The sequence below is a fragment of the Brassica rapa genome, chromosome A01, assembly GCF_000309985.2.
Source record: "Brassica rapa cultivar Chiifu-401-42 chromosome A01, CAAS_Brap_v3.01, whole genome shotgun sequence".
NCBI classification, from domain to species: Eukaryota; Viridiplantae; Streptophyta; class Magnoliopsida; order Brassicales; family Brassicaceae; genus Brassica; species Brassica rapa.
In genome coordinates, this window is record NC_024795.2 from 25,970,399 (window position 1) to 25,993,295 (window position 22,897).

Below are 22,897 nucleotides of genomic sequence, written 5' to 3' on the forward strand. Positions count from 1 at the left end.
AGATCGGTGGACAAGGACCGAACACCCACCACCACGCGCCGCTGTCTCAGCCGGAGAGAGGTAAAATGGAAAACCAGATCTCACCGGACGAAACCCTAAAAATCCGACTCCACTCGCCTAGGACCACCACCGCCTCACTGTATCTCCAGAACGGATGACTCCATGCACGGATCTAGTCCACCCCGGAGCCAAACTAGAGAATCCCACGACGGAGCTCGTTCCACAGATCCAAGCATCTTGACGGCAAGCAGAACATAGGAGAAATGGAGCAAATCAAAAAGAGGAGAGGGAGAGGAAGGTAACGCCGGCGACCACGCGCGCCACCGCAGGTCGCCGGAGCAGAGACGGACGTTTGATTTAAGAGACTTTTAGAGAGAGAGATTAGGGAGAGAGAGGACGATCTCATCAATTTTGTTACTACATAACATAAGTAATTATTCATCGAGCGGACGCGACGCCGGCTCTTGGTTGGCCGCGGCGCCTCCACCGTTGTTGTTATTAGCTCTGTTCTTTTAGCTGACGCCGCGACAGCGTTCGGCGGCACAAAAATACACTACACAGTAGCTTCATCTTTTCTGTTACTGTGGCTAAAATAGAAAATCGAAAACGCGGCGATCAAATATTGGAGACTTTTGTGACGCCATAAATTCCGGCGGCAAGAAAGTTGGAGAACGCGGATGTTTTTATAAAGCCAGCGACACAAACTTGAAAGACGGTGGCGTTAATTATAATATTTTCTTCGTGTTTTTTACCCGCTGATCGCTGCCGCAGCGTCAAGAAAAAGAACAGCGCTATTGTTGAGGAGAGCCAGGATCTGCGTCTCGGGATTGTGATTGCCACGTGGCGACAGGAGATTCAGAGGCGGCGCGAGGAAAGATACTGTTCTCTGCGGGTGCAAGTTATTCGCGGAGGAAGAGGAAGGCACCGCCTCCTGTTGCGGCGTCTGAGTCACCGGAGATGTAAGTAAAGATTCAAAGACTCGGCGGATCTGATTAGTCACAGGGAGAGGAGAGAGGAGAGTGACTTTGAAAGTGAGAAGTGGAAGAGAACTTTTGGAGACTTTGGGGTGTGATCGTGTATTTAGCAACATTGTGAGGATGCTTTTGTAGTGTATTCCCTAAAGTTTTGTTTTCGTTATTGGGCCTTATATATAATCATCTCTTGGGTTCTTGCTTTTTCTAGTTCATAAATGGGCCTAAAGCGTGGCCTAATAGAGAGTCCTAGTCAGCTTAGTCAAAGGAGACCGTTGTGAAAATAGTTTAGTGATTTTGATTACCTTAAAAAGCAAGAAAACAAGGCGTAACGTCCCCACGCACAATTGCTACGTCTCTCTCGCTCAACGTTTCTAGCCAACACCACCAACAAACTCTCTCTCTCTCTCATCTTATATCATTAGTGTTGTTCAACCTAAATCGAAGACGAATCTCCGGTGACAGATTTGCGGAAGAGATGTGTTGTGGACGGATATGCATGCTGTGCACGTGTTTGGTTCTGGTGGTGATCACGATTGGTTTTCTATTCGGGTTCGGAGTTTTCAAGGACGGTTTCCACAAGATCCACGATTCCGGTAAACTCGAATGCGATCCCAGATTCGGCTGCGGCGGAGGCGTTGGCGTTGGCCGTCGCGGTTACGGCTTCCCCGGTAATAACTAGCTAGCCAAGCTGCATGGTCCGATCGAATCTTTCGAATCGACGGCGTTGTGTGTTGGATTCTGATATATCGAATCTTCTGGTTTTGTTTTTCTTACGTTTCTCTCCATAATATTTGATTCCTTTGTGCATTATAGTGTTTCGTTAATCAGATTTGATTTTATTTTAGCTACATCCGTAACGTCTCTAATTCGCAATTTCATCATTCTTTTTATGTTAATGCAATTTTCGCAGCTTTTGAGCATAAAGTTAAAACCTATAAGCGTTAGGCTATTAAATAATAATAAAAAACAATAAACATATAAAATTTTAAATATTCTTATTCTTATCTCCACTAAAGTAAAAGATTCTCGATGACTACAAAAAGTAAAATTCTCGCAACAGGTAAACCACTTCTTCACAGGTGACACAGATTATATTTTTATTTTAGGTGTGTCTGCGGAGTGGTTAAGGGATCCTAGTGGTTAATTACTTTTAAAGAGTTTGTTAAATTTGTTTATTGGTAATAAATTGATTATCTCGAATGATATTTGGAAAACTTTATGGACAATTTTCTCAAATAGATTTTTTTAAGTTTTTATCACAAAAATGGATCCCAAAAACTAAAATGACAATAATAACATTTTTTGTTTTGAATTTTTTTTTTTTTTTAAATATTGAAATCCTATTTCCAAAACCTCAATTCTCGGCTCTATTTTATTTTTAATTACTTTTAAAGAGTTTGTTAAATTTGTTTATTGATAATAAATTGATTCTCGAATAATATTTGGAAAACTATATTTTCAAATGAATTGCCAAACAAAAAAAAAAAGCTATAAACGGTCGGGCGGGTAAATCCAAGTCCAACTAACAAATTAAAACGACTCAGGGGTACTTTCGGGATTCTCCCAACTTCGGGTAGAGCCTCTTGCTTAAAAAGCGGGTTTAGGGTCAGTGTTTTGACTTCCTTCATAAGACAAAAGCGTTAATATAACAACAAAGGTAAGGAAAGCCAACTAGTGAAGCCAGAGAGATACCAACAAAGCAGGAGAAGGAGAACGATTCACAAGATGAGGATCACTGTGATGACCGCCGGCGAACAAATCATCACCCTTGACGTCGATTCACACGAAACCGTAAGTCTCCCCCTCCCCTCAAAAACCCTAGCTTTCACGATTCTTCGCTTATTTAAAATCACAATGCACTCATCTCGAATTGATCGATTAAGGATCTTGGGTTTAGCTTCTTCTTCCTTGATTAGTCGACCCTTTTGCTGATCATTAGGTTTTCGTTTTTTTTTTCTCGTAGGTTGAGAATGTTAAAGCCTTGCTCGAGGTTGAGGTAAAGCGATCTCAGATCTCTCTTTTCGCTTTGTATTGTGAGAATTAAAGTTTGAATTCTGCTCAAAGTTAGGTTTTTTTGGAACTTAAGCTACTTTGTGTGTTTTTGTATCAATGAGCAGGCGAATGTTCCGATTCAGCAGCAGCAGCTCTTGTACAATGGCAATGAGATGAGGAACTCTGATAAATTGAGTGCATTGGGTGTTAAAGATGATGATTTGTTGATGATGATGGTTTCCAATGCCTCATCTGGGTACGGTCGATTGAAACTTGCTACTCTTCTTTTGAATATTTCAATGTAGTTTAGTTACTCTTGGTTTTTGTTTGTTTGGATGATTCAGTAGTGTGGGAGGGAGTGATTTGGGTATGAATCCTGATGGGTCAGCTTCGAACCCTGCAGCTTTCCAGCAGCATATTCGGGGTGATGCTAATATTATGGGACAGTTGTTCCAGGTGTGAATTGATTGGTAGCTAGAACTTTAAGTTTGGGAAGTGTGATATTGTTACTTGGTCTTTGTTTTGTGACTCTGTTGGTTACATTGGGTTTTGATGGTGTGAGTTGTAGACTGATCCTGAGCTTGCACAAGTGATTTCTGGAAGCGATTTAAATAAGTTACAGGATGTTTTGCGTTCACGGCATCAACAGCGATCTGTAGCGCAGCGTCAGAAGGAGGAGGAACTTGTAAGCCTTTTGTTTTCTCCAAAAAATGAGTTTCAGGGAAACGTTCTTTGAGAAAGTTGCTACATTCTCAGTTTTTGCACAACTAAGTTATATCTACTTATGTATCCCCCTCCTCCTTGCAGGCCCTATTGTATGCAGATCCTTTTGATGTTGAAGCACAGAAGAAAATCGAAGCTGCAATTCGGCAGGTTAATTGTTCTTGCTTTAGTTACATGTAGTGAACTTTAGTATGTCTGTAGTTGCAAATAACTCTTTTGTGATTCCTTGATATATACATTCACTTAGGTTTGGTTCTTGTTATCTTGTCGTATCATTCCTGACTTTTGGTTCTATCTCTTGATACTTTTGAGCAGAAAGGAATTGATGAGAACTGGGAAGCTGCCCTTGAACATAACCCCGAAGGTTTTGCTCGGGTGGTATGTATGCTATGGTTTAGTTTATGCTTCTGAAATTCCTTAACTTTCTTGTACGCAGTCTTGAGTTTTTATTTCTTTCTCAATTTCCTTAGATAATGCTGTATGTGGATATGGAGGTCAATGGTATACCTCTACAGGTACAATTCCGCAACCAGAATATTAAATCTCTTTTGCTTACTATCTGTATCATATGTATGTTCTAACTCTATATTTTGACACTATCTCCAGGCTTTTGTTGATAGTGGTGCTCAATCTACAATCATATCCAAGAGTTGTGCTGAGAGATGCGGGTAACTCTTGCAGCTTTTTCTGTTTGTTCTGGTACTTCTTCTCTTAATATAGAAAATGATTCTCGTCTTGTTTGAATGGTTACTTTCAGATTGCTGAGACTGATGGATCAACGGTATAAAGGTATTGCTCAGGGTGTTGGCCAAACAGAGATATTAGGCCGTATTCATGTCGCTCCAATCAAGGTAACACCGCAAATGTTATTCCTTATAATGATGTTATAATATGATCTTTGCAAAAGAAATTGAATATCTCGTAACTTGCAGATTGGAAAAAACTTTTACCCGTGTTCATTCATAGTGCTGGATTCACCTAACATGGAGTTCCTTTTTGGCCTGGATATGCTGCGTAAGCATCAGGTAGCATCTCCATCATTTGATTTTAAACTTAGTGTACGTGTTTCAACCAAATGTAAACCCATTTCTCTGCATGTAGTGCACTATTGATTTGAAGGATAACGTCCTGACTGTTGGAGGAGGAGAGGTCTCAGTTCCCTTTTTGCAAGGCTAGTTCTCTACCTACCATCTCAATTTTGAACCCTTTTTTTATGTTTTTGTTATCATTATTTTCAATCAACCTGAAAAAAGAAACCGCTACATCCTTCAGAGAAAGACCTCCCTTCTCGATTCCTGGATGAAGGTGGTGTCCCGAATCAAGCATCTAGCTCTGGAGCAGCAGTAAGAGATTTTGCATTTGGTCCAATATCTTTGGTTTTGATGAACTATATAGTTTGGAATTAAATTCTTATGATCAAATTGTTTTTGGTCGCACAGGTTCCTTCTGGGTTTACAGAGAAGAAGAGTAACACAGTTGCAAGCCCAGCGAGTCAACCTTCAAGATCAGAGGTAAAAAAACCAGTGTTGAAAGTTTTAGTCTCACTTCTTGCTTTTCCTTTTCCTTTTCCTTTTCCAGACTGTGTTATTCATTTTCATCATGCAAACCCACAGGGACCTGAGTTTGAAGCCAAAATTGCAAAGCTTGTTGAGTTAGGATTCTCCAGAGAAGCAGTGGTGCAAGCTCTGAGATTGTTTGAAGGAAACGAAGAACAAGCTGCTGGGTTTCTCTTTGGTGGATGAAGATAGATCAAAAATAAAATTGTCCCATTTACCAAAAAGGCCAACAAACTGTGATTTAAAAGAGACTCTTTTCCATCTGCCTTTATTTATTATTTGTATTTTATTAGCTCTTCTTTACAAAACATAGCACTGGTGCAACTGCGAGAGACCATGTCCTCATGACATCTCTCAGACCATGTCTCCATGACAATGCTGTTGCGTAAGCAGACAAAGGTTTTCGTAGAAATGGAATTGTTTCACTCTCTCTCTCTATTCGATTTATATCAGTTTCTTAAACTATGTGATTGGGACCCACGTAAACAAGGGTTGACGGTTGGGATGATCAGGCGCACAATAGCAATTTCATAATCCACGCATGCGCATTCTAGCCGCTAGAATTATTTACCAAAATAACGAGCTTTAGGGTTTTAGCTACTGCTTGCGACGGTTCTGTGAGATTACCCAATTGGGGGAGATGTTGAAGCTAGGGTTTAGGTTATCGATTGGCATTCAACACCACCGCGTGCTCGTGATTCCATTGTGAGTTTAATTCAATCGTTCTAATGATTACTTTTTCATTTCCTACAAAATCGCCTCTTTGTGTATTGCCTTTGTTTCAAAGTTTATGACTTTTGAGAGAATTGAATCGTGGCTAGTACTGGGTTTATGACTTTTATCTTGTTCTGTGATCTCACTACTTTCACGTGTGACTCTGTTACCACCAAGTTGAAATCCTCAGTTTTTTCACTTTAGGTTGAATAAACAACACTTGTTGCCGCCAAGAATCTTGTGTTCAGAGAAGCGTGATTACAATTCCTCTGGACTGAGTCGGTATATTCCGAAGAAGCTCCGGGAGATTAGTGAAGAAGTGACATCTCAGCCGCTTGATAGTCCTCAGAAGGAGGGTATAAATGCTAGTAGATGTGATCATAGTGTTTCAGGGTCTAAACCAAACAAGGAAGAGGCTAGGGATGACTTATATATGGATTTGCAAGAGAGAAACGATCCTGGAAGTTACATGAATGTGTCTCTCCATGGCTCTAATGAAGGTGTTATGAGTCTGGAGAAGGGTATGACTGCTGGTAGATGGGATCATTGTGTACTGGGCCCTAAAGGTAGTAGTAACTTTAGAGAGGCTGGAGCTGGCACGCATTCTCACCTGCAGGTTAAAAACGATGCTGGTTCTTGTGATGACTCTGAAGAAGGTATGTAAGTTCAATATCGTATATTATTGAGAGTTACAACTATGGAATTGAATAAAGATACTAATGAGTAAACTACATTTTCTGTGATTTCTTTGCAGAGTTGGAAGAAAGCAGAGACGATGTTAGATCAATGAGACAACACAAACAAGCTTATGATGAAATCAAACTATACATGGATGCTGAGACGGCCAAGAGCAGCAAAGAAACACAAGATGCAGAGAACATGGCTATTCGTTATCTTGGTTTAAGGTTAGGCTTTCACCTTTGAGTTTCTGTAGTAGCTTCAGTTTGAAGTGCATTGATTTCTATCTTCTTACTTTTTGACTTTCTTGCATGGCCTCAGAGCATATACAGCAGCTGAGCTGAAGAAGAAGCTCATTGCAAAGAAATATCCTCTTGATATCATTGACAAAGTGATCAATGACTTTAAGCATCGGTAAAAACGATTCCTCTCGCTTTCTTTGTTTTCATTAAGTATCCACTTTACTGATTACTTGAACGTTTTATTAGTAGAGGTTTCATCAATGATAACTTCTACGCGGAAGCATTCACACGATCTAGATGGTCTTCCCTAAGTTGGGGACCTAGGCGGATCAAGCAAGTAAAGCTTCTTTCCACTTTTGTCATTCACATAGTTAACAATCACATGATGTACTTAAAAGCAAAATGTGTACTTTAAATATTGGACCAGGCATTGTTTAAGAAAGGCGTAAGCAACGAGGACTCAGACGCTGCCATAAAGCTTGTTTTTGAGAAAGACAACCAATGCAAAGAGACGGAACCGAGTCACGGGTTGTCCAAGGAAGCGTTGGATCAGCTTTATGTTCAGGCGTCAAAGCGGTGGCTCCAAGGCAGAGACTTGCCTGTAGAAAACCGTAAAGCTAGAGTTATACGGTGGCTTCAGTACAGGGGATTCAACTGGGGTGTTGTCTCTCAGCTTATGAAGAGGCTAGAATCTCCACTGTCCTGAGACTCCAGATCATTTTTTTTCAACACCTTTATGGTTTTTGCCCCTAGGTTTTCTGGTTGTTTTGAATTTCTTCCCAGTTTTTATAGTATCAATAAATTCACTTCACTTCAGTTTTTCTTTTTTGATCAAAAAAATTCACTTCAGTTTCACTCACTGAAGACTGAATGTGTTGGAATTGTCGTAACGAAAGGTTTAAATTGTTAATCGGTCTGATATCTAATGGGCCTGGACTAACTGGAAGATGCGGTAACTAGAGATATAATTGAAGATCTGGACTGGTCCAGAAAAGACAGCCGCAGGACAGGTTTGGGCTGGTATTTTGTAGGACCAAAACAGAGTGGGCTTCGCGAGAGTGTACTTGTGTGGAACTGAGTTTTTGTGAGATGGAATTTCACTTTTTTCACTCTCTTGGACCGACAAAATAAGTACAGAGAATGGTGAGTTACTGAAATTGTAGGACATAGAGATGTTGCTATGCATCCCCACCAAGTTGATTTAGCGGCACTTCGAATCTAGTGGTTTATTGTGCTGCAAAATATATAAGGTTGTGATGATGTTGCAAACTTAACTTCCATTTCACTTTCTTTCAAAATCCCATAAACCTTGTTAAAAAAATAGACATAATCAACATCTTTCATAAAAGAATCTTTGGCATGTGGTACTCAATGGTTGTACTTGTACACTAAATTATATATAATAAAATACAAGACAATTATCATAAGATTTGTTAGTTATGCAGACATCATTAAGAAACTTATTAGGATTTGTAAGACATTAGCTATAATAGATTTGTTATTGTATTGTATAAGTAACAAATTGTGCCAAATTACAAAAAGTGATGGTTTAACTTTGTCTAAGATATTAAAACATTTCAATAAACAATTACATTGATTGTTTTCCCTAATTCATCATTATTGAATAAATGGTCTCAGCAAAATATGGCCGAATGATGCTCTAATTTGGGTTAAGTAGATACAGATTGATTTAGCTTAAGTATATAACCTTTTTTAGCTTGAGATTGGTGCTTGTTAATATTTAACTAGTTTATTATTGTTTGTTACTGTGGATGGTCATGCCTAACATATAAACTAACAAACTTGTATCTTTTGCAGAAACAACAAAAATCAGTTAATTTATTTATAACCGACAAAAATTTAGCATTAGATTTTCAGTCTAGTTATGGACGTGGAAGCCCACTGTAATTGTAAATTGGATGTGACATGATTTACTGAATGAAGATGAATAGAGAAATCATTAAAAAAAAATTTCTACAAACTATTATCACAGAAAAGTCTAATCTACCTCATTAACCCCAATATTTGTTTAGTCAGTGATATCTTTTACATGGACATTCCCTTTGATATTCCGTCCTCGGCAAATTTTCTCCATGTTAGAATTTGATCTTATTTATAAATTACACAGCTCGATTTTGATCTGCGTTTGAAAAGCGCAGATTTTTTGGATTATATTATAATACAAAGTCTTATTATATAGAAAAATGTAATTTTAACAGTTACATAATTTTTTTATATTTTATATATACACTTTTACATAAGTTTTTTTAGGCATGGGAATTATATCCGAATCAAAAAACTAACCGAACTGACCCGAAAATATAGGTTTAGTTCACGTCCAGAGAAGATAACCTATTGTGGTTTTTTTGGACCCGCATGTCTTTGTTTGAGTCTGGATCCTACCCTAAACCCGATCATAAATATGTTGTGTTTATTAGGTATATTTGGATATTTCGAATATGTTTCCGGCATTATGGATATTTTTTTTAGGTTTTTGGTTTACGATTATAGTTTTTGATTTCAGGTAAATTTTCAAATTAAATTTTTTTTTGGGTATTTGGAAACAATTTTGTGTATTTTCAGTTCAGTGTCAAATTTTGAATAAGATTTTGAATTCTTAGGTATTTGAATTTTTTGGGTATTTGTTTGGAGTTTCAAGTACTTTTCGTGTTTCAGATATTTTTTCAGATTTTTTAGATATTTTGAATCTTTTTAGGATCCTAAATACCCGAACAAATGTGGACCTATTACGTCCATATCGGGTCCAACAACCTTTTGATATAGATTTTTAACGTTATTGTACAAAACATGGTTGATGAAATATTTTTAGAAAACTCATTTTTAAATATGAAAATATCTATCAAAATATAGACGGTTGAAAGTTTATTATATAATATGAGATTTTAGTGAGAAAATTTATATATGATATGATTACGTTATTATAAAGGAAAGATGAAGTTAAAATGTACACATATATGTCGTGTAACTTCTCTTGCTTTAAATTATATATTATATGAAAAAGGTGATAATATAAAACATTAGTTTTAATGCTTTTACGATTAAAAGTCAAAAAGGTAAATATAGTAATAGTAATGATTAAGATTTAGGAGTGGTATTTGAATAAATAAAGAAATTTAATAAATTATTGTTAGAGAAATATATGGTTACATATTGTTAGTCTTTTAAGGTAAGACCAAAAAATAATGAGTTAAATAAAAGAGTCCAAACAACTTTGATAGGTAGATTTTTAAAGACTCTTTCCCTTTTAATAGTATTGATTACATTTACAGAAATTGTCAGGACATAATCGCAATTATATTTGAATACTGTTGTAGAGAACAGTGTTTTTTTTTCCTTTCTAACCAAAACTAAATTAAATTAAATAGAACAACAAAGAGCTATTTGGACTTGACAAGTTCTGGACTTTACCAAAGTTGGGCCGGGCCGAATTGGACCCAATTGGATGGGTATTCGGCAAACCCTACTCTTCTTAAACGGCATGAATCACAAGCTAACCCGATTAAAAAAGAAAAACGGCACAACGTCTAAGGAGGCTACAGGAAAACGATGTCGTTTGGTGTGTGATAAAGCAACTCGCCTCTTCCTTATTTGCATCTTCTTCGCACTTCTCTCTGAGACGCGGAGAAGAAGCCTTTCCGCTGTATTCTTTTAAGGACCGTAGGGGAGAGTAGAAAATCTGATGGGGAAGAGGAAAGAGCGTCGCTTCGCCGCTAATAATACGAGTCGTCGTGTCAAGCTTGATCTCTTCGCGGAACCCTCTGGTATGCTCTTTTGATTGATTTAATCTACTGGTTCGTTCGGAATTGAATTTATTAGAATGATTGATTTGTAGAGTCCACTCACTGATCTCCTCGGTTATGTATTGAAGAAATCTGAAGATTACCTGTTGATAGATTCTTATAGGAGTTTTCCAGATATAATAGTATTGTAGTTATCTCTCTTTGTTTGATATATGCAGGAGATTTGGGTGGCTCAGATGTGCGTAGTGATGGAGATGAGAAGGAACAAACAGAGCCTAATGAGTTACCTAAGTCACCTTCTTCTTCAGGTGGGTTCCATCAGCTATCTTCAGTTCCGCTCTATGTTGTAGCAACGCCCTTAGACACATGTTATGTTGTTTCCCCCCCACCCAAAAAATTGTTGTTCTCAGAGTAGAGAGTGGATGTGGTGTTGGGGACATCGTATTCGTATGACACCAGTTCAGGCCAAGGCACAGTGATATTATGAATGAGTTGCCCTGTTTTTGCAGCTTCAAGCTTACTATAGCTTAGTGGAGACTTTCTTCTGGAAGTAGCAGTAGCTCATAGCGGTTTGTATGTCTCTGCCTGTTTTGGCTTGCAATGCGTAAACTGACGGCTTTGTCATTTATTGTGACAGGTCGCTGATTAATCCTTCCCCGACGCTATTTTTCATCCTTTTATAACTTAATTATGCAACCTAAAATTGTCACATAGCTATTCTTTTTCTCATCAGTTTATATAACTGAAGACTAGTTATGTATTTAGTGGGGCTTCCGAAGTTTGACGCTTTAGTCTTTTTGTTTTCAGGTCAGAAAACAGAGAACCCTTTGCTTTTACTTGGACAATATAGTGATGAGGAGGAGGAGGTGGAAGATGAGAAAGAGGATAAGGCAGATGATGCCACTGCCGAAAGTTCTTTAGCCAATAAAAATGAGAAGGTATCAGTAATTAACATATATTAATCGGCATTGGTGATGGTATCTCTGTTAGTCCTCATTAATTTTTATTTAAACCAGGTTGAAGCACACAAAGATACAAATGTCAAATCTGGTGCAGATACGACTATGCAGATGGTTGACCAACAACAAACAGGGGAGGATCCTTCTGCTTCTTATTATATGGTGGAAGGGGGAAGTGGTTATGTAACAGCAAGTAACTCAACTGCCGCGGATGGACTTACCAAGCAGATAGATCCCTCCGTGCAAGCATCTGCCACCGTGTCTTTGGAGCAGTATGCTCCCACGGATGTTACTTCGCAGTGGAAGATGATTTTGCATGAGGAGAGCAATCAGTATTACTACTGGAACACACTAACTGGGGAAACTTCGTGGGAAATTCCTGCGGTTTTGAGTCAAACTGCTACGGCATATGGGACTGGATATCATGAGTCTGGGGCTATGGTTACAGACGCGTACAACTTGAGTTCTGGTGTTGAACCAAGCTATTTGCAACAACCCGTGGAAAATGTTTATACAGGAACTGATTGTTCGACCTCTCTGACAGCTCAGCCGGGTGAAGGAAACAAAAGTGAAGATCATTATGTCAAAAGCTTCGGAACTGATGGTCATCAAGTTGAATGTCAGATAGACTCTGCTGTTAATTACCAACCATCTCAGGAGGAGCTTGCAGGGCCAAGAAATTCAGATCATGTGCAGGCTACTGCTGCTCAAGTAGCGGCTACTGACCTCCCGTCTCGCCTGTTGAGCCAAAGCGAAGGCTTACTGGAGAAGCTGAGGTCTCTGAAGAAGTAAGCCCTTCTTGTTTGTGTCTTCTTGTTTATCTTATTTGAAATATGATTCTCTAATTTCTAAAATTTTATAGGTCTCATGGGAACTTTCACAGCAATGAGCAGATATCAAAGTACATACTGGAGCTTGAAGTGAGACATTCTGATGTAAAGGCGCTGTTAAATGATGCCTCGCCTTTACTTTCCTTTTGGCTCCACACTGAGAAAGAACTCAAGCGTCTGGAAGACGGCGTTAACGATGAGATTTACGAGCTTGCAAAATCTGCAGTAATGGATGGAATTGCAGAAACTAACAATAGCTCTCCCGAAGAAAAGTTGGTGACAGATGATAATACAGCAAGTGAAACTCATGACAGTGGGAGAGAAGGAGAGTTAGCTCAATCCGGAAAAACTCTTCATTCAGATGAATCAGTGGATGGTGATGGATCTCCCACCCGCTCCCAAAGCCATCCAGCTGACAAGTCTGATAATGTTACTCCTTTAGATGAGATTCAGAAGGTAGGCTCCTCAGTTGTGGAAGATGTTGACATGGATGTGGATATGGAGGTTGAAGAATCAGTTTCATTGTCTCCTGCTCAAGTGATAGATGCTTCAGATACATCCAACCTTCACGCAGATGTTCCACCGCCTCCGGGGGAAGAGTGGGTTCCACCACCGCCTTCTGAGGTTGAAGATGTTCCACCACCACCGCCTGATAGTTTTAGTGAACCAGTTCCTCCACCTCCTCTTGAAAACGATCATGCCCTTCCACCCTTGTCCAGTGACTCTGTGGGAGTACCCTACACCGTACCGCAATCTTATATACAGCAATCTGCTGATTATGCTGCACAATACAACTTATCCTATCCAGAGTCCAGTTACCAATATATTACCAATGCTGTTGCTCCTAACACTCAGTTCTATGGCCAAGTCGACGGATCTCAAGTCTCTCTGCCCCAGTCGGCATATTACTACGAAACTGTTCCTGGTACAAGTGAAGTTGCTCCTGTTGAAGCTTTTTACAATCTCAATGGCGTAGCTCCGCTCTTTCCAGTCTCTGCGGAGGCATCACTGAATCACGGTGGAGTTGGTTCTGCTAGCTACAACATCCCAAGCGATTCTTCTAAAGCTGTAGAGCCTAGCTCTAAATCCAATGATTCTGCTGAAGCAGCATCTTTGGGCATTGCTACTCAGTCCACAGACGGATCGTCTCAGTTAGCAAAGGGCCAATCTAAAGGTATGATCCTCCAAGTCACCTTATATTCTCGAATCTTAGTTTCAAAATTCTTCTTTTCACATTCACAGTTTGAGTGTGCTTTGAGTTTTGCTAATAAGTCATTGGCTTTGGTAACAGTGAAACGGCCTAAAAAGCGGACAGTTTCTGCCACTACATCCACATTGAGGTCAAATAAAAAGGTTTCGAGTTTGGTGGACAAGGTACGTTTGTTTCTCTCTTTAATCTCGTCGCAGACATACCCTTTTTCTAGTTTCTCTTAAACTTTAACGTCTCTATTTACTTGTGTTCAGTGGAAAGCTGCGAAAGAGGAGCTAAATGATAGTGAAGAAGAGGAAGAAGAAGATGATTACGGGGTCCTGGATAGAAAACGACGACGAGAAATCGAAGAATGGAAGTCACGACAGATTGCGAGTGGAGAGGCTAAAGACAATGCTAACTTCCAACCCCTCGGTGGTGACTGGTGAGTTCCTCATCGTAATGCAAAACTTCATTTGTTACATCCACCGTGAAAACATGATATGATTGTACTTAATGCGGTAAACATTGTGTTTTTGATGATAAACTAGGCGTGAGAAAGTAAAAAGGAGGAAAGAACGAACGGGACGTGAAGCTGATGAGCCTAAGAAAAAAGACGAGAAGCAACAAAAGCCTGATCTGACAAAACTCTCAGCACATCTTCCCTCTGGATGGCAGGTATTATTAAGTTCATTTGCCATTTCACTAGCGTTTTGTTTTGCTGAAGACATTCTCAAACTCACTCGAACATCTCTCTTGCAGGCGTATTGGGACGAGTCTACCAAAAAAGCTTACTATGGGAATACAGTTACATCTGAATCCTCTTGGACACGACCCACCACCAACAACTGAATCTCTTATCTGTTTCCTTCACCCAAAGTTTTGTCACTTATATTTCTAGAATAATATACGTGTTTTAGATTTTCTCATCTTTTATGTAAATTTATTACATACCTCCTCATGTTGCATGTCCCATTTGTCGGATACCCATACCCACTGCCTAGCCACCACCACCACCACCACGTGCACGTGGAGACATGTTGTGTACGCTTCTTGTCTTATTTTATCTTGGTCTGTCACCTTAAGTTTGATCATCATCATCAGCCTCTTTGCTTCTTCTTTCACTTTCCCTTCCATTTATTTTTCTGCTTCTCTTTCTTTTCTTTTCTTTGTTTAATCGTTTCTCGACCTTCTTACAAATAGAGAAACCTCTAAAATAGTCGACAATGGAATTATGAAGCTTAAAACAGTTGGTATATTTGAAAAAAGTTTTAGTATTAAAATTTTAAGTTAAATGTATAGATTTTAATAATTTAAATAAATGTTTGCATTCGTTAAGGAGTTCACAACTTCACATGAAAGAAAATAAATTTTGTTTTTGATTATTTTGGGCTTTACTAGAATTACATTGGGCCTTAAAGACAAAACAATTTTGTGGCTCCATCGAAAATGAGATTTCTTTATGACATTCCGACAAACGGATCAATTTCTCTATCGTTTAAATAAAGTACCAATTTACAATCAATTGTTACTCAAATCATTGATAGTCCTGAACAAAATTACATGCAAGAGTTACAAACAGTTCAAATTTCTTAACTACTAAAGGATGTAATACGTACTAGAATTTAGGCTAAACTCACATTTGGATGCTAAAACTATAAACAACAAAATCAACATTGCTGGCCAGACGCGAAGAAACAAAGACCAAGTCAACAACCATAGCCAATTTTGACATGTAGGACAAAACCATATTTTGACATTTTCACACGTAAACCACAAGAATTACGATGATATATGTACTTCCAAAATGTAGCTAACATTTGCGTTAACATTTGTCCTGAAAAAAACCCTAGTTCTAGCTTTAGTATTCAAAAATAAATAATTGGACTCTAATCAGAGCTCGGAATCACACAAAACCTACGGTAAGATTAGACCAAAGAAAGACTTCAAACTTGAGCGCTAAAGGATGATGAATTCACTTTATGCATATGTTCTTAAGCTCTTTTCTTATGATAACCCAAACTAAGCAAGGGATGAGAGTTACTTAAAGCGAGTTAGACTACCAAATGATTATTCTTATGACAGTAAATAAACCAAACTCGAAACTCCAAATTCCAAATCCCAAATATGCTAAAGTCTAGATAACACAATCTAAGTCGAGAGATTAAAAAAGCAAAACTTAAGTCAAACAAACACACACAAACTAGAAGATGTCTATAATATGGGTAATAAGAACTTTTTAGATGCTCTTCCTGTCCTTAGCAAATCCTTCCTGATGTGGCCGCTACATGAGATAACTCTAGTTTCCTCTAGAATAGCACCTACGCGAGAATCTAGAGAAATAGCGTCTACCAAAAAGGATCTGAACGGTTCGAGCCTATCTTGCATATGGATGGTATCGACTACTGCTACTATAACCTCTGCCATATGGGCCAGGACCACCTGCTCCTTCATAACTGCCACCTGGGCCACCTGATTCAAACCCCCCACCATAACCTGGGCCACCACCATATCCCCCGTAGCCTTCCCCTCCTCCACGACCATACCCTCCACCACCACCACCACCTCCATAGCCCTCACCACCAAACCCGCTTCCATAGGGTCCAAAACGACTAGAATAGCCAAGGGGTGGTTCACTCCTGTAACCTAAACTACCACCCCCATAGCCACCATACCCTCCTCCAAACTCAGGGCCTACACCGCCACGACCATACCCATATCCCGCAGCAAACCTACTAGGAGGACCTCCATGTGACCTAATGGGACCTGGAGGAGGACCATACCCTCCATCAAAACCTCCGTAAGGTCCACCGTAAGGTCCGCCATAACTATCGTTAAAGGAAGAACGGCCTCTAGGGTGACTACCATAAGAAGGAGGTGAACGGTTCGAAGATTTCTTTGGTTCGGCTTTCTTGATCTCCACCTACAACCAAAGCAACTTAATTAACCTACGCTACGCTACTGGGTTGCAAACTATACCAGGGTGTTTCTAGCTAACTGTCACAACCTCCTTAAGCTAATGGGTACAACAAAAGGAACAAGCATACAATTATAAAGACCTAACTCAAACAAAGCTTACCTTAGTGTCCGCCATGTCGACCATGTTTCCTTTAGACAACAACTCATCAACAACCTCCTCGCTGTCGAAAATCACAAAACCGAAACCTCGGGACCTGTTTGTCTCATGGTCTCGGATAATCTGGTGCTCCACTATGGTCCCATACTTTGCAAAAAAGTCCTTGAGCTCATCTAAACAAAAAAAAAAACAATAAGCACCACAAAAAAAAAAACCACTAACATTCTCATTAGAAAGAGATAAACTTTATACCTTCAGTAACCGAAGAGGGTATACCACCAACAAAAATCTTCTTAGTCTTGAAATCCTTAGACTGGTTCCCACCACTACCAGCACCTTTAGGAATCGTCCTCTTGATCTCAACCTAGTCCAACAAACAAAGTATTGAGAAAACTAACCTCCTAGACATCATTACTTCCCCAAATTAATTAACTAAATCCATGATTATACACAGACTTTAATAAACAGAGTATTGATCAACATGTATATGCTACTAAACATGAGAAAACTAAAACTAACCTTTCCTAGACATCATTACTCCCTCCCCCAAAATTAATTAGCTAAAATCCATGATAAAAAGAGAGAGAGAGACCTGTTTGCCATTGAAGGAATGAGTGTCATCGATGACTTGATCAACAACAGAAGGATCAGCAAAGGTGATGAAACCGAAACCTCTAGGTAGTCCCGTGTGTCGATCTCTCATTATCACCGAGTCTGTAATCTCTCCGTACTTGCCAAAGTGCTTATTGAACTCAGCTACAGTATTCAAAAGTCAACATCAATTCCAATATCTAAATCCATCAGAAGAAGGGGGGACTTACTGTTGGTGGTGTCCTTGTGTAATCCTCCGATGAATATCTTCCTGCGATTCACAAATTCGAATCCAAACATTAACAGAAAGATACAAAGGAGAGGGAGGGAGAGAGAACGTTACCCTGGGCTAGCGCCATCGCCGGATTGAAAGTTTTCGTTGCGAGATCTGGATCCCATCGTGATTCTTGATATGATTCGATCGAGAAGCTCCCGAGATTAAGATCGAGAGAAAACGAAAGAGCTAGGGTTTTTTTTTTTTTGGTTGGAGGAGCTGCTGCTGAGCTGATTCGATCGAAGATCTCTGAGATATCTACACTTCCTATTTTATTATATATATATATAAGGAAAAAAAAAACTATTTTTCCTTTTTTGATGGGACGCTATATTAAAAAAAGATTAATGTCCTGTTGGACCGGAACCTTAATCTGGCACCTTAAACCAACTCGGTCATATTAACTTTGTTGTTAACCACTGATAAAGTAAGTGACGTCAGCGTATAGAGAGATATTAAGCTGGGTTGGACAGTTCACTTTAGTTATTGTTTTTATATATTTACGTGGGTTTCTAAGCCCAAATTGAAGATTTTTCTTTTTTAACCAGAAGATTTGTATTTTTTTTTTAGTTAACAATTTGATAATCCAATATTATATGTAATCAATATTTAATATAAATTTTAATTTAAATTATTATTATTTAATTATATTTAAAATTAATAAATAATTTAGGGCAATTGTCAATAATAGCACCTTTTGAAGTTTATGTCACAAAAATAGCACTAGAAGGAGAAAGCCACAAAAATGACATTCATTAAAGGATAAAATATCCCTAATACCCTTGGTTTAAAATTAAATAAACAAACAAAAATAAATAAAAATAAATAAAATAAAAATAAAAAAATGATTTTTTTTTATAGATTCAGATTATATGTTTTCAGATTCGAAATTTTTATAATTTTTTTTTGAAATTTTTTTTTTCAAATTTTTTTTTTATTTTTTTTCAACTTTTCTTTTTATAATTTAAAAATATTTTTTGAAACTGTTTTTAAAATTTTTATTTTTTATTTTAGTATTTATTTTTTATAAAATTTTAAACCCTAATTCCAAAACTCCACCCCTTAATACTAAACCCTAAGATTTGGATTAATTAACCCAAGGGGTATAAATGTATATTTACCTCTTTAATGAAACCTATTTTTGTGACTTTGAGCCTTGAGTGCTACTTTGGGAACAAAAACTTGGTTTGGTGCTATCCTAGTCTTTTTCTCAATAATTTATTTATAACACCGGTAAAATATATTTTTGGGTCCGCCAGTACAGGTTTTACCGGGAGTACTAAAAAAAAGATTTAATGTTAACATTGGGTTTTGAACACACGCCCTTTCGGACCAAAACTTTAATTTGGCGTCTTAAGGGGTGACTGGTTTTCCCGCTACCACCCGCAAACGCAGCTTCTGCGGTTGGTAGCGGTTGTCGGCGGTTTGCAACAATCACTCAAATCGCTCTAAACCGCTTCAAACTGCTTCGAATCTCATAAATTCAAAAGCTGGCTCTAGCTAGCGTTTACGGTTGCGGGCGGTTGCGGGAAGGTAAATTTTTTTAAAACAACATATATGCAAAAGTAAAAATATTTAATAAAAAATTTAAAATTGAAATTATGAAAATATTAAAATATATCTATTATATTTTAATTAATATTATAAAATTTTATAATAAAAACAATTTTAATAAATTTTCAAAAATTAAAATTATAACTTTCTAAATATAAATTTTATATTTATTATAATTTTATGATTTTTGATATTTTTATAATTATATTAAATGTAAATATTGTTAATTTATTATTTGACTGTTACCGCATTTGGTAGTTAACCAGTCATAAGTCACTCGCTAACGCACCAATTTTTAACCGTAGTACCAGTCGTACAAATCTCTTAAAACTGTTAAAAACTGCATCCGCCTGCATCCACAAACTTCTGCAACCGCAACCGCTGCGTTTGAACCAGTAAGGTGTTTAGACTAACTCGGCCATGTTAACTTTATATGTAACTTTTGAGTATAGCGGTAAAAATATGTATACATTAGTGACGTCAGCGTATAGAGAGAGACATTAAGCGCTAGTTTATACGGGGAGGACTATAAATACATATCATGAAGTCTTTTCTTCAAGTCATCTTCTCTCATACTCTCTTTCTCTCTCCTCTCTCTGCTTCTCTCTCTCTCTCTACCTAAACATGACTACGAGCAACGGCGGCGATGTGGGGTCTAGGGTTTCGATTCCGGCGGATCTGCTAGAAACCTTTCAGAACATCAGGGAGTACACGGGGAAACAGCATTCCGACGAGGATATCTTCTCCGTCTTCAAGGATTGCCTCAACGATCCACACGAGACCGCTCAGAAGCTCCTCTTTCTAGGTAGATTTGCCCTTAAGCTTCGTTAGGGTTTTTGTTTCCTGCTTAGCTAATTGAGTGCGCTTCTCCTAGGGTTTTGAAACTTTGCTTTGTGTGTTAATAGTTCGACAGGGTTATGATGTGATGCGCTTGTGTCGAGATGAGATTTATGTTTGGTTTGGTAGGGATCAATATGCCCTGGGAATGTTCAAAGTTGGAATCTTTTTTAACTGATATGGAATATTCTGAGTTTTGGGGTTTATGCCTAAGAACTGTTGTTTAGTGTTCACATGTAAGATGATGGAACTGTGAAAAGAGATTTCTTTTTTAGCTCTGATTGTGGATTCTGTATACTGTTTCAAGATTATGTATTCCTAAACTTTTCTTCTCAAGCTTTGGTTTTTGTGGCATTTTTAGTTGATTGTATTTGGTTCATGTACTCATAGATTACAATATGATGTTTGGAATGTTTTCAGATACGTTTCATGAGGTGAAAGGCAAACGGGAGAGAAAGAAAGAGGTAAGGCTTTCTCATTGTTATTATCACTATATGTTGTTGTCCTCTGTGGGCTGTGGCTAATTCATGATTACTTTGTGCTGCCTGTTGCAGAGTTTAGTGCCAAAGACAGAAGACAAGGGCAGGAATGGTCGGAGGAACTTCGCGTCAAATTACAGTGGTGATTGTTGTTTTTTGTTCTCGACTAAATACTCTTAAAACTTGTGTAGTTTCCCACGTCCATAAAACTAAGCTCTTTGTTGATTTTCAGGTGCTAATAATGGAAGAAGTGGAGCTTTTACAAGGCAGAGTGGTTCTAATCACAGAACAAGACGTCCCATGAAGTAGTATCCCATACATATCATTCCTTCTATGTTTTTACAGCCTTGTTCGGATATGGGCCTCCTAAAGCGTTGTTCGTTTTTTTTCTTTTGCAGGGCGTCTAAGCCTGTGATTCCTCCAAGTGGAGTTAGTAACACGAAGATTACAGAAGAACACCCTCCCTCCAAGTGTACTTCTTCTTCTGAGGATGTTACTGAGCTGAAGAAGTCTAATGCAAGTGAAACTGTACCTGTATCAAATTTTGTTGTACAAAACGGTACTCAGTGTGCTGTAGATGGAACTTCTAAGAGCTCACAGCAATCATCTACTTCTTCTCAGCGATCAGCCACTTCTAATTGCGGTAGCCAGTCAGATCAAGGTATGGTAACTCTTGATCTCTGTTGCTTCAAGTGCATTATGTATTCTTCTAGCAAAGCAGGTTTTTGTTCAGATTGTTTCCTGAGTTCGATTAGTCTCTTATTTGATACGACCTTTTGGCTTTTTTCCTTTGTTGGAACAGTCATTAGGAGTGAGTCTGCAGGCCCAAAAGGCAATAATCAATCGCTTCTCAAGTCAGATGTTGGTGAACGGCCCCATGTAACGTTCCCTGCCCACCTTCAGGTTGCCAAAATGCTGGAAAATGGTCTGACGTTTGGGAGCTTCGATTCCAATTTTGTGAAAGAAACATGTTGTGATAATCGTACCTTTGGATGTGATGACTCCATTATCAAGTCTTCTCATGGGACAGCAGTCTATGGGGCGTCAGATAGGTTGGTGAAATGATAGCTACTTTGAGTAAATCCTCTAGTGTTGTTTCAAGTTTGCTTCTATATTCTCATGAATTGCTCAATAGTCTCAGATGAGTGAATCTTCATATACGATAATCTGTATTGAAACTTCATATAATTGCGTATTTAATTACGATACTTTGGTTTGCAGGAAAGATATATCAACTTTTTCTCAAGATGATAATGAGATTTCGAATTCAGCACCTGAGACAGAGCTTGCGTTGCAGTCAAATCAAACTGTTCAACTTGTAGAAGGTTCCGAAGTAGATAAACTGAACGAGGAGTCTTTACCAATCAAAGACATTCACCAGGTCGGTTATGTTCCAGAGGCCCCCACACAATCTCATCATGAGGCCAACCTTTCTTGCTAGAGTATTTGAGTACAATGCTTAATCACTGACTTTTATATTTTATTGATAATTGCAGGCTGATGTTCCACCTATCTCGTATCCTGATCAGAGTTCCATAGCAGCCTCTCAACAGGCAATGCACCTTCTCAGGCAACAATACCCTCTAAACTTTTTCCCTTACGGTCTCTATTATTCCCAACCCTTCTATATGCCGCAACCATACATTCAACAGTTCTTGACCCCAAACGGGTTCCAACAACAGTCTTACTTACCACCTCAAGATGATGCTGCACTACCTCCTGGAGATAAACTCCATTCCCCTCAGATCAAACCGGGAAACAACACTGGAAACTCTCCACCTGCCTCATTTCCATCACCATATGATTCGTACGCAGCTGCTTTTAACCACATCCCATCACCACCCACCACCGTAAACTCTACCCACAAGGAAGAAAAGAAGGAAGACGATTACACGACTGTGCCACTGGCTAGTTTTTTTCTGCCTCTCCTCTCTCAGTCATTGCGTGTTGTGCCATACACTAACATGTTTTCCATGTGTGCAGAGTCTAGCTAACCTGCAGGCCAGTGCCATGTACAACTTATCCCTTCAGGGCCAGCCATTACCTTTCCCGACCTTGCACGCTGGGTTCACAGGAATATACCAACAAACACCGCCCATACTGCAGGCTCCAACTATATCTCCGGTGACTGAACAACCAATAGGACCCCCGCTCGTAACTAATCAGCAACCTCAAGCTGCGCCCACGAATATGGACAACAACTACTAGGTCAAGCAGAGTTACTCTGAAGATACATATCAAATTGGTAAGAAGAGATATTCAGGTCTGGATTTTTTGGAGTGATTTTGTGCGTACATACTTAGGAAACATCACCCCAAGAGGAAGTTAGTGTGTGACAAGAGAGATAAATGGTGTGTCTTGGTTCTTTTGTAGACATCCATGTAGTAGTACTTTTTGAAACTGATGATGTCTGGTTCGTTTGTAGTTCTTCAGAATTTTACAAATATAAACAAGTTGTCACATTATCT

General features: G+C 38.7%; 5 protein-coding genes across 15 annotated transcripts; 4 read left to right on the forward strand and 1 right to left on the reverse strand.

Annotated features, from left to right (window-relative positions):
- The first annotated feature begins 2,493 nt into the window (after window positions 1-2,493).
- LOC103849757 (protein DNA-DAMAGE INDUCIBLE 1) lies at window positions 2,494-5,675 on the forward strand. 2 transcript variants are annotated; one of them, XM_009126489.3, is made up of 15 exons: window positions 2,494-2,765; window positions 2,938-2,970; window positions 3,092-3,222; window positions 3,314-3,422; window positions 3,535-3,651; window positions 3,774-3,839; window positions 4,005-4,067; window positions 4,160-4,204; window positions 4,296-4,357; window positions 4,447-4,540; window positions 4,622-4,714; window positions 4,791-4,860; window positions 4,962-5,032; window positions 5,129-5,200; window positions 5,303-5,675. In XM_009126489.3, exons 1-15 carry the CDS (start codon window positions 2,700-2,702, stop codon window positions 5,429-5,431), a joined length of 1,221 nt encoding a protein of 406 aa, XP_009124737.1. In that variant the 5' UTR covers window positions 2,494-2,699; the 3' UTR covers window positions 5,432-5,675. The 2 variants fall into 2 exon arrangements, with proteins under 2 accessions (XP_009124737.1, XP_009124736.1); XM_009126488.3 differs by having other exon boundaries at window positions 2,508-2,765; window positions 3,311-3,422.
- Window positions 5,676-5,677: 2 nt separating this feature from the next.
- Window positions 5,678-7,698, forward strand: LOC103849756. Of its 3 annotated transcripts, XM_033291511.1 has the most exons (7): window positions 5,710-5,950; window positions 6,164-6,437; window positions 6,594-6,615; window positions 6,714-6,864; window positions 6,959-7,051; window positions 7,126-7,216; window positions 7,307-7,698. In XM_033291511.1, the coding sequence occupies exons 1-7, from the start codon at window positions 5,886-5,888 to the stop codon at window positions 7,583-7,585; spliced, it is 975 nt and encodes a 324-aa protein (XP_033147402.1). In that variant the 5' UTR covers window positions 5,710-5,885; the 3' UTR covers window positions 7,586-7,698. The 3 variants fall into 3 exon arrangements, with proteins under 3 accessions (XP_009124733.1, XP_009124735.1, XP_033147402.1); XM_009126485.3 differs by having other exon boundaries at window positions 5,678-5,950; window positions 6,164-6,615; XM_009126487.3 differs by having other exon boundaries at window positions 5,678-5,950; window positions 6,164-6,615; window positions 7,129-7,216.
- A 2,719-nt stretch (window positions 7,699-10,417) lies between these two features.
- On the forward strand, window positions 10,418-14,742 carry LOC103849755 (formin-binding protein 4). Of its 8 annotated transcripts, XM_033289011.1 has the most exons (10): window positions 10,510-10,661; window positions 10,859-10,948; window positions 11,150-11,277; window positions 11,448-11,578; window positions 11,657-12,387; window positions 12,462-13,603; window positions 13,721-13,803; window positions 13,894-14,063; window positions 14,170-14,296; window positions 14,381-14,605. In XM_033289011.1, exons 3-10 carry the CDS (start codon window positions 11,241-11,243, stop codon window positions 14,468-14,470), a joined length of 2,511 nt encoding a protein of 836 aa, XP_033144902.1. In that variant the 5' UTR covers window positions 10,510-10,661; window positions 10,859-10,948; window positions 11,150-11,240; the 3' UTR covers window positions 14,471-14,605. The 8 variants fall into 8 exon arrangements, with proteins under 8 accessions (XP_009124729.1, XP_033144888.1, XP_009124732.1 ...); XM_009126481.3 differs by lacking the exon at window positions 11,150-11,277 and having other exon boundaries at window positions 10,418-10,661; window positions 14,381-14,742; XM_033288997.1 differs by lacking the exon at window positions 11,150-11,277 and having other exon boundaries at window positions 10,418-10,661; window positions 12,483-13,603; window positions 14,381-14,742.
- Window positions 14,743-15,126: 384 nt separating this feature from the next.
- Window positions 15,127-17,864, reverse strand: LOC103849754 (heterogeneous nuclear ribonucleoprotein 1). Its single transcript, XM_009126480.2, has 6 exons — window positions 17,629-17,864; window positions 17,516-17,556; window positions 17,287-17,450; window positions 16,947-17,058; window positions 16,698-16,867; window positions 15,127-16,541 (listed from the first exon to the last, which is right to left on the reverse strand). Exons 1-6 carry the CDS (start codon window positions 17,682-17,684, stop codon window positions 15,996-15,998), a joined length of 1,089 nt encoding a protein of 362 aa, XP_009124728.1. The 5' UTR covers window positions 17,685-17,864; the 3' UTR covers window positions 15,127-15,995.
- Window positions 17,865-19,660: 1,796 nt separating this feature from the next.
- LOC103849753 (GBF-interacting protein 1) lies at window positions 19,661-22,894 on the forward strand. Its single transcript, XM_009126479.3, has 9 exons — window positions 19,661-19,918; window positions 20,371-20,414; window positions 20,505-20,571; window positions 20,662-20,734; window positions 20,828-21,090; window positions 21,232-21,481; window positions 21,651-21,810; window positions 21,926-22,336; window positions 22,413-22,894. Exons 1-9 carry the CDS (start codon window positions 19,738-19,740, stop codon window positions 22,635-22,637), a joined length of 1,674 nt encoding a protein of 557 aa, XP_009124727.1. The 5' UTR covers window positions 19,661-19,737; the 3' UTR covers window positions 22,638-22,894.
- The last annotated feature ends 3 nt before the right edge of the window (window positions 22,895-22,897 follow it).

What these genes read in the sequence shown, in the direction of transcription:
- LOC103849757 (XM_009126488.3), top strand. Translation starts at nt 2,700, where the DNA reads ATGAGGATCACTGTGATGACCGCCGGCGAACAAATCATCACCCTTGAC. An exon ending in AAGCCTTGCTCGAGGTTGAG is followed by an intron (nt 2,971 to 3,091) that starts GTAAAGCGATCT and finishes ATCAATGAGCAG; the next exon opens with GCGAATGTTCCGATTCAGCA. An exon ending in CCGAAGGTTTTGCTCGGGTG is followed by an intron (nt 4,068 to 4,159) that starts GTATGTATGCTA and finishes CAATTTCCTTAG; the next exon opens with ATAATGCTGTATGTGGATAT.
- LOC103849754 (XM_009126480.2), bottom strand. Translation starts at nt 17,684, where the DNA reads ATGGGATCCAGATCTCGCAACGAAAACTTTCAATCCGGCGATGGCGCT. An exon ending in ATTCCTTCAATGGCAAACAG is followed by an intron (nt 17,059 to 17,286) that starts GTCTCTCTCTCT and finishes TTGTTGGACTAG; the next exon opens with GTTGAGATCAAGAGGACGAT. An exon ending in ACCCTCTTCGGTTACTGAAG is followed by an intron (nt 16,868 to 16,946) that starts GTATAAAGTTTA and finishes TTTTTTGTTTAG; the next exon opens with ATGAGCTCAAGGACTTTTTT.
- LOC103849753 (XM_009126479.3), top strand. Translation starts at nt 19,738, where the DNA reads ATGACTACGAGCAACGGCGGCGATGTGGGGTCTAGGGTTTCGATTCCG. An exon ending in TCAGAAGCTCCTCTTTCTAG is followed by an intron (nt 19,919 to 20,370) that starts GTAGATTTGCCC and finishes GAATGTTTTCAG; the next exon opens with ATACGTTTCATGAGGTGAAA. An exon ending in AGAACAAGACGTCCCATGAA is followed by an intron (nt 20,735 to 20,827) that starts GTAGTATCCCAT and finishes TTTCTTTTGCAG; the next exon opens with GGCGTCTAAGCCTGTGATTC.
- LOC103849756 (XM_009126485.3), top strand. Translation starts at nt 5,886, where the DNA reads ATGTTGAAGCTAGGGTTTAGGTTATCGATTGGCATTCAACACCACCGC. An exon ending in ATCAATGACTTTAAGCATCG is followed by an intron (nt 7,052 to 7,125) that starts GTAAAAACGATT and finishes ACGTTTTATTAG; the next exon opens with TAGAGGTTTCATCAATGATA. An exon ending in GACCTAGGCGGATCAAGCAA is followed by an intron (nt 7,217 to 7,306) that starts GTAAAGCTTCTT and finishes ATATTGGACCAG; the next exon opens with GCATTGTTTAAGAAAGGCGT.
- LOC103849755 (XM_009126481.3), top strand. Translation starts at nt 10,580, where the DNA reads ATGGGGAAGAGGAAAGAGCGTCGCTTCGCCGCTAATAATACGAGTCGT. An exon ending in TAGCCAATAAAAATGAGAAG is followed by an intron (nt 11,579 to 11,656) that starts GTATCAGTAATT and finishes TATTTAAACCAG; the next exon opens with GTTGAAGCACACAAAGATAC. An exon ending in AGCAAAGGGCCAATCTAAAG is followed by an intron (nt 13,604 to 13,720) that starts GTATGATCCTCC and finishes CTTTGGTAACAG; the next exon opens with TGAAACGGCCTAAAAAGCGG.